The sequence below is a fragment of the Rhinoraja longicauda genome, chromosome 10, assembly GCF_053455715.1.
Source record: "Rhinoraja longicauda isolate Sanriku21f chromosome 10, sRhiLon1.1, whole genome shotgun sequence".
In the NCBI taxonomy this organism is placed as follows: domain Eukaryota; kingdom Metazoa; phylum Chordata; class Chondrichthyes; order Rajiformes; family Arhynchobatidae; genus Rhinoraja; species Rhinoraja longicauda.
Genome location: NC_135962.1, coordinates 54,014,366 through 54,028,478, shown reverse-complemented (window position 1 = coordinate 54,028,478; position 14,113 = coordinate 54,014,366). Strand labels below are relative to the sequence as shown.

The window sequence follows — 14,113 nt, the reverse complement described above, 5'->3', positions numbered from 1 at the left end:
GGTACTGCACTGTAAGGAGTTTGTACGTTCTCCCCGTGACCTGCGTGGGTTTTCTCCGAGATCTTCGGTTTCCTCCCACACTCCAAAGACGTACAGGTATGTAGGTTAATTGGCTGGGTAAATGTAAAAATTGTCCCTAGTGGGTGTAGGATAGGGTTAATGTACGGGGATCGGTGGGCGGCACGGACTTGGAGGGCCGAAAAGGCCTGTTTCCGGCTGTATATATATGATATGATATGATAAGATATACCATTATTAAGGGGTTGGACACGTTAGAGGCAGGAAACATGTTCCCAATGTTGGGGGAGTCCAGGACAAGGGGCCACAGTTTAAGAATAAGGAGTAGGCCATTTAGAACTGAGATGAGGAAAAACTTTTTCAGTCAGAGAGTTGTGAATCTGTGGAATTCTCTGCCTCAGAAGGCAGTGGAGGCCAATTCTCTGAATGCATTCAAGAGAGAGCTAGATAGAGCTGTTAAGGTTAGCGGAGTCAGGGGGTATGGGGAGAAGGCAGGAACGGGGTACTGATTGAGAATGATCAGCCGTGATCACATTGAATGGCGGTGCTGGCTCGAAGGGCCGAATGGACTCCTCCTGCACCAATTGTCTATTGTCCATAAGATAGAATCTGGGGGAGTGTCGGGGACTTACGAGGATCTCAAGGAAACCTTCGTATGGTCTGAAGAAGGGTCTCGACCCGAAACATCACCCATTCCTTCTCTCCAGAGATGCTGCCTGACCTGCTGAGTTACTCCAGCTTTTTGTGCCTATTTTCGTTTAGTTCAGTTCAGTTTATTTTGTTGTCACGTGTACCGAGGTACAGTGAAAAGCCTTTTTGTTGCGTGCTAACCAGTCAGCGGAAAGACAGTAAATAGAAAATATTATTATATTATAATAATAATAATATATTATTATATTATAATATAATATTATATATATATTACATAATATATATTATGTCTGTGCGTCTTTGGAGTGTGGGAGGAATCCGGAGCAATCAGGGAGAACGTGCAAACTCCGTACAGACAGCACCCGTAGTCAGGATCGATCCCGGGGCTCTGGCGCTGTGAGGCAGCAACTCTACCACTGCGCCACCGTGCCGCACCCCCATCTCCAACCTAATCTCTCCATCAACCCCTCTGTGTCCCCTTTGGCCCATTCCAGGACAGCCGCCACACCTTTACCTGTTCCCTGAGGGTCCCGTCAGTGAAGTAGGGCTTCTGTGGGAGGAAGAGCACCCCTCGAGGCCCAAAGCAGGTAGCCATGCGGAGAGAGCCTGCAGACAGGGAGAGGGGACACCAGGAGCACAAGGTTACACCTCAGGCACAAACCCCCACCAACAGCTTTAGTTCAGTTTAGTTTAGAGATACAGCGCAGAAACAAGCCCTTCAGCCCACCGAGTCCGCACCCACCAGCGATCCCCGCACACTAACGCTATCCAACACACACCGGGGACAATTTACATTTATACCAAGCCAATTAGCCTACAAACCTGCACTTCTTTGGAGTGTGGTAAGAAAGCGAAGATCTCAGAGAAAACCCACGGGGTGAACGTACAAACTCCGTACAGACAGCACCCGTAGTCAAGATCAAACCCGGGTCTCTGGCGCTGCAAGCGCTGTAAGGCAGCAACACTACCGCTGTGCCACCGTGTCTTCTATGCCAGAGGCTCAGAGGCTTCACTGCACCCAGTCTTGTTTTGTAAACCAGCACCCGCAGTTCCTCGTTTCTACAAATAATTCTTACCCTGGGTAATCTTCCTTAATCCATTTAGGACCCGGAGCAGAGTGGTCTTCCCGGTGCCTGTGTTGCCGATGATCAGGAGGCTTCGTCCCGACGTGATCGTCAGGGTCAGGTTCCTCACCAACAACTCCTCAGACCTGGGGGCGGTGAAGGAAACCCGCTCCAGAATAAAGGCAGTGTGGTCAGACTCCCCCTGTCTCTCCATCTCCTCCTCCTTCTCCTCCTCCTCCTCCTCCTCCGACGAATCCAAACCGCTCCTGGAGAAGGCAGGAAAATAGATGTCAGCTTGACCATAGAGTCTCACAGCGTGGAAACAGGCCCTTCGGCCCAACTTGCCCACACCGACCAACACGTCCCATCTACGCTAGTCCCACCTGCCCTCGTTTGGCCCATGTCCCTACAAACCTGTCCTATCCATGTACCTGTCCAAATGTTTCTTAAACGTTGTGATAGTACCTGCCTAAACTACGTCCTCCGGCAGCTCGTTCCATACACCCACCGCCCTTTGTGTGGAAACTTTGCCCCTCAGATCCCTATTAAATCTACTCCCTCCCCCCTCACCTTGAGTCAATGTGCTCTGCTGCTTATGATTTCCCCTCCTCTGGGCAAGAGGCTCCGTGCATCTACCCGATCTATTCCTTTTCTGATTCCTATGCATCAGGCGGTCATGGTAACAGTGTAGCACGGCGGTGACAGGCCCTTCGGCCCACAATGTCTGTGATGGGCACGATCGATGCCAGATTAAACTAATCTCCAGTGTCTGCACGTGTTCCACGTCCCTCCATAATCCTGGAGACACACAGATCTGCAGAAGCTGGGTTTGTGGGGGGGGGAAAAAAAAGTCGTTTCGGGTCAGGACTCAAAGTTCACCAGAGATGCTGCTTGAAGTGATGAGTAACTCCAGCACTTGAGTGAACGAATGTATGAATGAATGCGTTATTATCACATGTGACGAGTCTCACAGTGATATTCCATACTTGCATGCCCTGGGTATGCAAAGAGTCAATAGACAATAGACAATAGGTGCAGGAGGAGGCCAGTCGGCCCTTCCAGCCAGCACCGCCATTCAATGTGATCATGGCTGATCATTCTCAATCAGTACCCTGTTCCTGCCTTCTCCCCATACCCCCTGACTCCGCTATCCCTAAGAGCTCTATCCAGCTCTCTCTTGAATGCATTCAGAGAACTGGCCTCCACTGCCTTCTGAGGCAGAGAATTCCACAGATTCACAACTCTCTGATTGAAAAAGTTTTTCCTCATCTCCGTTCTAAATGGCCTACCCCTTATTCTTAAACTGTGGCTCCTGGTTCTGGACTCCCCCAACATTGGGAACATGTTTCCTGCCTCTAACGTGTCCAACCCCTTAATAATCTTATACGTTTCGATAAGATCCCCTCTCACCCTTCTAAATTCCAGTGTATACGACCCTAGCCGCTCCAGTCTTTCAACATATGACAGTCCCGCCATTCCGGGAATGAACCTGGTAAACCTACGCTGCACGCCCTCAATAGCAAGAATAGTAAACCTTCGCTGCACGCCCTCAATAGCAAGAATATTGAGTTGCCACGTAAAGGGCGCTGACAGAGTTACAAAGTATCCCAAGGGTCAGGTCCACCATTGTTCTTCCCTGTGGGGGGGGGGGGGGGGGGGGTGACGGGGAGAACAAAGGTGGACATGACCCTCGGGATACTTCGTAACTCTGTCAGCACCCTTTATGAGGTGGTTCCTTCATAAAGGACCATTTTTATGGTCTTTCCTTACAAAGTCCGGCTTCCTTGCGGCTGCCAATTCTGTTTGAGCGTTTGGCAGCACTGGGCCTGTACTCGCTGGAGTTTAGAAGGTTGAGGGGGCACCTCACTGAAACTTACAGAGTAATGAAAGGCACAGACAGACTGGATGTGGAGAGGATGTTTCCACTGGTGGGAGAGTCTCGGACAAGAGGTCACAGCCTCAGAATTAAAAGGCGCTCTTTTAGAAAGGGAAATTGAGGAGGAACTTCTTTAGTCAGAGGGTGGTGAATCTGTGGACCTCATTGCCACAGAGGGCTGTGGAGGCCAAGTCAGTGGATATTTTTAAGGCAGAGATAGACGTTCTTGATTAGAACGGGTGTCAAGGGTTATGGGGGGAAGGCAGGAAAATTGAATTCGGAGACAGAGATCAGACGCGATTGAATGACGGAGCAGACCCGAAGGGCCGAATGGCCTACTTCTACTCCTACAACTCCAGTTTCTTCCCACGTCTTCAGGATGTTCTGGCAGGTAAATTGGCCGCCGCAAATTAGCGTCAGTTAATGACTACTGTCTACCTCATTGAAGACCCTCAGACTATCTTTAATCAGAGTTTACCTTGCACTAAATTTTGTGCCCTTTATCACGTGTCTGTATCCTGTGGGTAGCTTGATTGTAATCATGTGCTGTCTTTCCGCTGACTGGTTAGTATGCAATGAAAGTTTTTCACTGTACCTCGGTTCACGTCAAAGATACTAGAGGAGCAAGATGAACCACTCCGTTGAAATCGCCTATACTGAAGCGTTGTACGCAAAGGAGCGTAACGTCCGCCATTTTAATAGGCAAAACCCTCCGTTCGCTACGCCTCTCGCAGTGTAATCAGTGTTTTGGGGGAACAGTATGTGTGGTGATACCATCAAAATGCAGCATATACCTCATCTATCAATTCACAGATTTTTGTTCTTTTTCTTTTTAAATGTTTCTGCACGTTTCCGCCTACTAAAATGGCGCCGTGACGTACTACGGCTTTTAGGGTCGAGCGGTCCGTCTTGCTCTGCTCTATTATCTTTGGTTCACGTGGCAATAAACTAAACTACACCCAACTAATTAAGACTTACTTGTCCGGTGCGGGCTGGTCTTTGAGCGTGGAGGATCTGCCTCTGTCGTGTGGCATGGTGAGATGGCCGATCGCATCCTGCAGTTCCCCGATTCTGTCCGTCGCGGCAAGCAGGAGGGAAGGAGAGAGCGAGTGAGAATCGGCGGGAGCGTCTGACAATCCTAGACCCTGGAGGGGGGGGGGGGGGGGGGGGGGGGGAGACCGGGGGCTGGAGGAGGTGAGGAGGCACGGTTTACTTTGCACTGCCATGTTTATAGTTTGGCACTGGGCTCACTGGCTCGCTGTCCCACGCTCCTGTCTTCCCTCCCACATCTCCTCTCTCTCCTCCTCTCCATCTCCCCCCGCCTGCTCTCATGCCCCAACACCCTCACCCCCTTATTCCCCCTCTCCCCGCCTGCTTCAAAACCCCTCCCTCACCCTGCACTGTCTCTCCCATCACCATCACCTCTCCACCCACCCCACCCCCTCTCCCCCCACCCTCGCCCCCTCCCCCCAGCCCTCCCTCACCCTGCACTGTCACTCCCATCACCATCACCTCTCCCCCCACCCCCTCTCCCCCCACCCCACCCCACCCCCTCTCCCCCCACCCCACCCCCTCTCCCCCCACCCTCGCCCCCTCTCCCCCACCCTCGCCCCCTCCCCCCCACCCTCGCCCCCTCCCCCCCACCTTCGCCCCCCACCCTCGCCCCCTCCCCCCAGCCCTCCCTCACTCCCTCCCCCTGCACTGTCACTCACCTCTCCATCACCTCTCCCCCCACCCTCGCCCCCTCCCGCCAGTCCTCCCTCACTCTTCCCCCACCCTCACCCCCTCTCTTGCCCTCGCCCCTTTCCCTCCACCCCCCCTCTCCCCCCGCCCTCCCCCACTCACCCCTCTCCCCCACCCTGACCTCTCCCTCTCTACCCCGCCATCTCGCCCCCTCTCCCCACGCCACAGTGTGTCAGTTGCGAAAGTGGGATAGTATGGGATCACTGGTTGGTGGGACTCGGTGGGCCGAAGGGCCTGTTTCCACGCTATGTCGGAAGAAACTACAGATGCTGGTTTATACCGAGGGTAGACACAAAGTGCTGGAGTAACTCAGCGGGTCAGGCAGCATCTCTGGAGAATGAGGAAAGGTGACGTTTCAGGTCGAGACCCTTCTTCAGACCCGACCCAGAGACGTCATCCATCCTTTTTCTCCACAGATGCTGCCTGACCCGCAGAGTTACTCCACAACTTTATGTCTACCGTCTGTTTCCACTCTGTATCTCTAAACTAAAAACTAAACAGGGTCTTGGTTAGTAAACGCTGGGAGAAGGCAGGAGAATGGGATTGAGAGGGAAAGATAGATCGGCCATGATTGAACGGCGGAGCAGACACGATGGGCCGAATGGCCTAATTCTGCTCCTATCGCTTATGACCTTATGAACATAGAAAATACAGAAACATAGAAAATAGGTGCAGGAGGAGTCCATTTGGCCCTTCGAGCCAACACCGCCAGTCATTTTGATCATGGCTGATCATCCACAATCAGTAACCCGTGCCTGCCTTCTCCCCATATCCCTTGATTCCGTTAGCCCCTAGAGCTCTATCTAACTCTCTTTTAAATTCATCCAGTGAATTGGCCTCCACTGCCTTCTGTGGCAGAGAATTCCACAAATTCACAACTCTCTGGGTGAAAAAGTTTTTTCTCACCTCAGTTTTAAATGGCCTCCCCTTTATTCTTAGACAGTGGCAAAATGTAGTTTAGTTCAGTTTAGAGATACAGCGTGGAAACAGGCCCTTCGGCCCACCGAGACCGCACCGACCAGCGATCCCCGCACATTAACACTATCCTACACACACTTGGGACAATTTTCCATTTACAACAAGCCAATTAACCTACAAACCTGCATGGCTTTGGAGTGTGGGAGGAAATCGAAGATCTCGGAGAAAACCCATGCAAGTCATGGGGAGAATGTACAAACTCCGTACAGACAGCACCCGTAGTCAGGATCGAACCCGGGTCTCTGACGCTGTGAGGCAGCAACTCTACCCCTGCGATGCCCGTAATGACTTAGAAGGTAAAATAAATTAAAAATACTCTTTATTTCTAAAAAATAAATCTTCCATGTACCGGCGTGCTTTTAACTACCTACCTGTGTGTGTAGCCGGCTAGCTCCGAGACAGTGGTCGAGAGGTCAATGAGACGGCTGAAACAGTTGACGAGGTAGATGGACACAAAGGCATTCTGCGAAGGAGAGAAGACAAGGAGGGATCACTGACTGCCTGGACCCGTCACGGCACGACACAGCACAGTGGCGCAGCGGTAGAGTCACTGCCTTACAGCACCAGAGACCCGGGCTCGACCCCGACTACGGGTGCTGTCTGTACGGAGCTTGCACGTTCTCCCCGTGACCTGCGTGGGTTTTCTTTGGGTGCTCCGGTTTCCTCCCACACACTCCAAAGTCGTACAGGGTTGCAGGTTAATTGGCTTTGGTACAAATGTAAATTGCCCCGAGTGTGTGTAGGATTGTGTTAATGTGCGGGGATCGCCGGTCGGCACGTGCTCAGTGGGGCCGAAGGGCCTGTTTCCGCGCTGTATCCCAAAACGAAACAGCTACTGAATTTAAAAAGAGAGTTAGATCGAGCTTTAGGGGCTAGTGCGATCACGGGATATAGGGAGAAGGCAGGCACAGGTTACTGATTGTGGATGGTCAGCCATGATCACAATGAATGGCGGTGCTGGCTCGAAGGGCCAAATGGCCTCCTCCTGCACCTATTTTCTATATTTCTACAAACAAGGATCCCCTGGCAAACGCTGACCACTGTACCGTACCTGCTCGTAACAACACGATGGGTAGTAGTGCCTGGAAGGTTATAGAGTCACATAGAGTTATAGAGTTACATAGTCATAGAGTCACATACAGTTATAGAGTCACATACAGTCATAGAGTCACATACAGTCATAGAGTCACATACAGTTATAGAGTCACATACAGTGATAGAGTCACATACAGTTATAGAGACATCTCAGTCCCTTCCCCTCCCCTGTGTCCTAGGAACTGCCCAAAATTGTCCCTGTCTAGTCACAGAGTGATAGTGTGGAAACAGGTCTTTCGGCCCAACTTACCGACCTCGACCAACATGTCCCAGCTACACTAGTCCCACCTGCCCGCGTTTGACCCATATCCCTCTAAACCTGTCCTATCCATGTACCTGTCTAAATGTTTCTTAAACGTTGGGATAGTCCCTGCCTCAACTACATCCTCCGGCAGCTCGTTCCATACACCCACCACCCTTTGCGTGAAAAGGTGACCCCTCAGATTTTTATTAAATCTTTCCCTCCCCTCTCACCTTAAACCTTTGTCCTCTGGTTCCTGAGTCGCCCACTCTGGCCAAGAGACCCTGTGCATCTACCCGATCTATTTCTCTCACCATTTCCTACACCTCTATAAGATCGCCGCTCATCCTCCTGCGCTCCAAGGAATAGAGTCCCAGCCTGCTCAGCCTGTCCCTATAGCTCAGGCCCTCGAGTCCTGGCAACATCCTCGTAAATCTTCTCTGCACCATTTCCAGCTTGGCGACATTGTTCCTATAACATGGTGACCAAAGCTGATTTCTTATGACTGCACGGTGGCGCAGCAGTAGAGTTGCTGCCTTACAGCGAATGCAGCGCCGGAGGCTCAGGTTCGATCCTGACTACGGGCGCCGTCTGTACGGAGTTTGTACGTTCTCCCCGTGACCTGCGTGGGTTTTCACCGAGATCTTCGCTTTTCTCCCACACTCCAAAGACGTACAGGTATGTAGGTTAATTGGCTGGGCAAAATGTAAAAATTGTCCCTAGTGGGTGTAGGGTAGTGTTAGTATGTGGGGAACGCTGGGCGGCGCGGACCCGGTGGGCCTGTTTCTGCGCTGTATCTTTAAATCTAAAAAAAAAACTTTGGTGCCCAGTGTTCTTCAGAGATGCTGCCTGACCCGCTGAGTTTACTCCAGCACTTTGTGTCTTTCCGGGTGCTTCTATTCATGTCCTGGGGCTCGTGTTGCTGACCTTCCCCGTGGTGAGCGCTGTCAACTGACCTCAGTCAGGCGAACGACAACAAACAGAGACAGCAGAAACAGAAGCAGCTTCATGACTCCTGCTGCCTCAAACGCAAGTAGTACTCATGTCCTGCATCGCCAACCAGTGGCGCACTCTGGAAATGCGACCTCCAGCCATGGAGTGCAGAACACAAGAGGAGGAATGGGGCCCTTTGGCTCATCAAGAGTAGGGGAATCGAGGACATAGGTTTAAGGTGAGGGGGGAGGGGGTGGGGGGGGAAGATAGAGCTCTTAAGGATAGCGGAGTCAGGGGGTATGGGGAGAAGGCAGGAACAGGGTACTGATTGGGAATGATCAGCCATGATCACATTGAATGGCGGTGCTGGCTCGAAGGGCCGAATGGCCTACTCCTGCACCTATTGTCTATTGTCTATTAATGGGAACCTGTGGGGTGATTTTTTACACAAAAGTTGGTGGGTGTATGGAACGAGCTGCCGGAGGAGGTAGCTGAGGCAGGGACTATTGCAATGTTGCAGGATCAGTTAGACGGGTACATGGATAGGACAGGTTAAATGTGGGCAGGTGGGACTAGTGTAGATGGGATATGTTGGTCGGCGTGGGCAAGTTGGGCCTGTTTCCAGGCTGTACGATCTCCCCGTGACCTGCCTGGGTTTTCTCCGAGATCTTCGGTTTCCTTCCACACTCCAAAGACGTACAGGTTTGTAGGTAAATTGGCTTGGTAAACGTAAAAATTGTCCCTAGTGGGTGTAGGATGGTGTTAATGTGCGGGGATCGCTGGTCGGTGCGGACCCGGTGGGCTGAAAGAGCCTGTTTCCGCGCTGTATCTCTAAACTTACGAGGATGAATGTTTGTAGAAGTCACCTAAAACTGAAGGAACTGCAGATGCTGGTTCACACCGAAGATAGACGCAAAATGCTGGAGTAACTTAGCGGGACAGGCAGCATCTCTGAATGAATGAATGAATGAATGAATGAATGAATGAATGAATGAATGAATGGGTGATGTTTCGGGTTGAGACCCTTCTTCAGACTACCGCTGTGCTGTCAGCTGCCCAAATGAAATATGAGGTGCTGTTCCACCAGCTTGCGTGTGGCCTCACTCTGACAATGGAGGAGGACCAGGACAGAAAGGTCAGTATGGGAATGGGAAGGGGAGTTGAAATGTTTAGCAACCGAGAGATCCAGCAGGCTTTGGCGGATCCAGCACAGGTGTCCAGCGAAACGGTCGGCGACATTTTCATCACAGCGTGTACGTTGTGTTGGTCTAGGTTAGGGGAAGGGAAGCTGAACGTTGATCAAGCAACGTTGTTCATAAGTGATAGGAGCAGAATTAGGCCATTCGGCCCATCGAGTCTATTCCGCCATTCAATCATGGCTGCTCTATCTCTCCCTCCCAACCCCATTCTCCTGCCTTCTCCCTGTAACCCCTGACACCCGCACTAATCAAGAATCTATCAATCTCCACCTGAAAAACATCCATTGACTTGGCCTCCACAGCCGACCGTGGCAATGAATTCCACAGATTCACCACCCTCTGACTAAAGAAATTCCTTTTCCTTTGTCCCGCCCCCCTGACAACAGTCTGAAGAATGGTCTCAACCCGAAACGTCGCCCATTCCTTCTCTCCTGAGATGCTGCCTGACCTGCTGAGTTACTCCAGCATTTTGTGAAAGAAATCCCTCCTCGTCTCCTTCCTGAAGGAACGTCCTTTTATTCTGAGGCTGTGACCTCTGGTCCTAGACTCTCCCACTAGTGGAAACATCCTCTCCACATCCACTCTACACGGTGTCTTTACCCCGATGCTGAGCGACAGAGACCGAGGCAGTACCTTGCTGACGAGCTCAATCAGATCAGCTGGGGCAAGACCATCGTAGCGGCCGGCGAAGATGGGGATGGCTATGGCCATGTAGCTGACGATGCTGCCCAGGTAGTTGAAGATGTTCACCCCGACTGAGGAAGGAAGAGCCACAGGCCAAGGGTTACATAAAGGTGAGGTGGGGAGACAGAGATCAAGCATCAAGACTGTTTTATCGTCCTACGCCCCAGATAGAACAATGAAATTCTTACTGGCAGCAGCACAACACGATATGGAAACATAGTACACTGTAAACAATAGAATAAACGAGGGAAAGGGAAGAAATATACACATATACATAAACCCTATAAACACATCTACTATAAACCCACTGACTTGCACAGCTATCTGGACTACACTTCTTCCCACCCGGTCTTCTGCAAAAAGTCTATCCCCTACTCCCAATTCCTCCGTCTACGCCGCATCTGCGCCCGGGATGAGGTGTTTCACACTAGGGCTTCAGAGATGTCCTCATTCTTCAGGAAACGGGGCTTCCCCTCTTCCATTATAGATGAGGCTCTCACTAGGGTCTCTTCTACATCCCGCAGCTCCGCTCTTGCTCCCCCTCCCCCCACTCGCAACAAGGACAGAATCCTCCTCGTTCTCACCTTCCACCCCACCAGCCAGCGTATCCAACAAATCATCCTCCAACATTTCCGTCACCTACAAAGGGACCCCACCACTGGCCATATCTTCCCATCCCCTCCCCTTTCTGCGTTCCGCAGAGACCGTTCCCTCCGTAACTCCCTGGTCCACTCGTCCCTTCCTACCCAAACCACCCCATCCCCGGGCACTTTCACCTGCAACCGCACGAGATGCAACACCTGTCCCTTTACCTCCCCCCTCAATTCCATCCAAGGACCCAAACAGTCTTTCCAGGTGAGACAGAGGTTCACCTGCAACTCCTCCAACCTCATCTATTGCATCCGCTGCTCCAGATGTCAGCTTATTTACATCGGCGAAACCAAACGCAGGCTCGGCGATCGCTTCGCTCAACACCTGCGATCGCTTCGCTCAACATCCGCGTTGGCCAATCTGATCTCCCGGTGGACGAGCACTTCAACTCCCCCTCCCATTCCCAGTCTGACCTTTCTGTCATGGGCCTCCTCCAGTGCCATAGTGAGGCCCACCGGGAATTGGAGGAACAGCACCTCAAATTTCGACTGGGCAGTTTGCAGCCCAGTGGTATGAACATTGACCTCCAACTTTAGATAGTTCCTCTGTCCCTCTCTTCCCCTCCCCTTCCCAGATCTCCCTCTATCTTCCTGTCTCCACTTATATCCTTCCTTTGTCCTGCCCCCCTGACATCAGTCTGAAGAAGGGTCTCGACCCAAAACGTCGCCCATTCCTTCTCTCCCGAGATGCTGCCTGACCTGCTGAGTTACTCCAGCATTTTGTGAATAAATACCTTCGATTTGTACCAGCATCTGCAGTTATTTTCTTATACACACATATATATATACACACATATAAACACACGTACACACATCATCATCATCATATATATACAGCCGGAAACAGGCCCTTTCGGCCCACCAAGTCCGTGCCGCCCAGCGATCCCCGTACATTAACACTATCCTACACCCACTAGGGACAATTTTTACATTTACCCAGCCAATTAACCTACATACCTGTACGTCTTTGGAGTGTGGGAGGAAACCGAAGATCTCGGAGAAAACCCACGCAGGTCACGGGGAGAACGTACAAACTCCTTACAGTGCAGCACCCGTAGTCAGGATCGAACCTGAGTCTCCGGCGCTGCATTCGTTGTAAAGCAGCAACTCTACCGCTGCGCTACCGTGCCGCCCGTCAATACACCGATCAGCCAAAACATTAAGACCTGATGAGCCAAAACATTATGACCACCTGCCTAATATGCTGTTGGTCCTCCGTGTGCAGCCCCATACGCAGCAGGGTGCGATGCACTGTGTATTGTGACACATTCCTCCCGTGACCACCATTCAAATGTTCTGTGACTTGTGCCACAGTCGACCTTCTGTCAGTTCGGACCAGACGGGATAGCCTTCGTTGCCCTCGCGCATCGATGAGCCTTGGGCGCCCAACACCGTGTCGCCGGTTTGTGGTTTGTCCCTCCTCGGACCACTGTCGGTAGGTACTCACCACTGCTGACCGGGAGCACCCCACAAGCCTTGCCGCTTCAGAGATGCTCTGACCCAGTCGTCTGGCCATAATAATTTGACCCCTTGTCAAAGTCGCTCAGGTCTTTACTCCTGCCTATTTCCCCTGCATCCAACACGTCAACTTCAAGAACTGACTGTTCACTTGCTGCCTAATATATCCCACCCCTTGACAGGTGCCATTGTAACAAGATAATCAATGTTATTCACTTCACCTGTCAATGGTCATAATGTTTTGGCTGATCGGTGTATGTACACACACCTGTATACACACATATATGTGCACATACACATGCATGTTTATAGACACACATATATACATTTGCACGCACATATACACACATATACAGACATGCACATATACACACATACAGATATACACACACACGTACAGACATGCACACATGTACAGACATGCACACATGTACAGACATGTACACATATACAGATATGCACACATGTACAGACACACACACACACACACACATAAAAAACAATCAATGATAGTGGATGAGATTTGGGTGGGTGCAGGGCTCAGTATGCAGTGCTGGGTTTGTCAGGTCCAGCCGCTACTCACTGTAGAGTCGCAGTTCCCTGGTCACCAGCCTCTCCTGTGTACGAAGCAGCTCGTGGAGTATCCGGTCGGTTCGCATCTGCTCCACCCGTCCCGCTCTGCAAGCAAACCACGGAGACAGTGCGGCTCAGACCGACCGGGCTGAAGGATCCGCTCCCACCCAGCCGAGGATGGGGACAGCCACGACTCACACTGACATCCAGCACTCCCCGTCACCTTGCACGCCCCAGCTCCCCATTACTAGACACGTGTCTACTCTCACCCCTTGACTGAACCCATTCTACTCAGGACAACATGGTGGTTAAGGTCATAAGGGTTAGGAGTAGAATTAGGCCATTCGGCCCATCAAGTCTACTCAGCCGTTCAATCATGGCTGATCTATCTTTCCATCCTAACCCCATTCTCCTGCCTTCTCCCCATAACCCCTGACACCCGTATTAATCAAAAATCCATCTACCTCTGCCTTAAAAATATCCACTGACGGCCTCCACAGCCTTCTGTGGCAATGAATTCCACAGATTCACCACCCTCCGACTAAAGAAATATTGTCCTCATCTCCTTCCAAAAAGTACGTCCTTTAATTCTGAGGCTGTGACCTCTAGTCCGAGACTCCCCCAATGGTGGAAACATCCTCTCCACATCCGCTCTATCCAGGCCTTTCACTATTCTGTATGTCTCAATGAGGTCCCCCCATAGATCCGTCAGCCATACTGGCTACATTCAATATACTGACGGAGTTTACAGATACAGCATGGAAACAGGCCCTTTTTCCCACCGAGTCTGCACTGACCAACGATCCCCGCACATTAACGCTATCCTGCACACACACTCACACTAGGGACAATTAACACCGATAAAGCATACAAACCCAAGCCAATTAACCTTCAAAACCAGACGTGTTTGGGGTGTGGGAGACAATGGACAATAGGTGCAGGAGGAGGCC

General features: G+C 51.4%; 1 protein-coding gene across 1 annotated transcript in view; it reads right to left on the bottom strand.

Annotated features, from left to right (window-relative positions):
* The window catches only part of abcd4 (ATP-binding cassette, sub-family D (ALD), member 4), a 36,371-nt gene that overhangs the window by 11,908 nt on the left and 10,350 nt on the right, over window positions 1-14,113 (bottom strand). The window contains exons 8-13 of the mRNA XM_078406886.1: window positions 13,174-13,268; window positions 10,432-10,553; window positions 6,702-6,793; window positions 4,588-4,680; window positions 1,746-1,999; window positions 1,184-1,275 (exon numbers count right to left, since the gene is read on the bottom strand). Coding sequence (XP_078263012.1) covers window positions 1,184-1,275; window positions 1,746-1,999; window positions 4,588-4,680; window positions 6,702-6,793; window positions 10,432-10,553; window positions 13,174-13,268 — 748 coding nt within the window. The remainder of the gene's footprint in view (window positions 1-1,183; window positions 1,276-1,745; window positions 2,000-4,587; window positions 4,681-6,701; window positions 6,794-10,431; window positions 10,554-13,173; window positions 13,269-14,113) is intronic.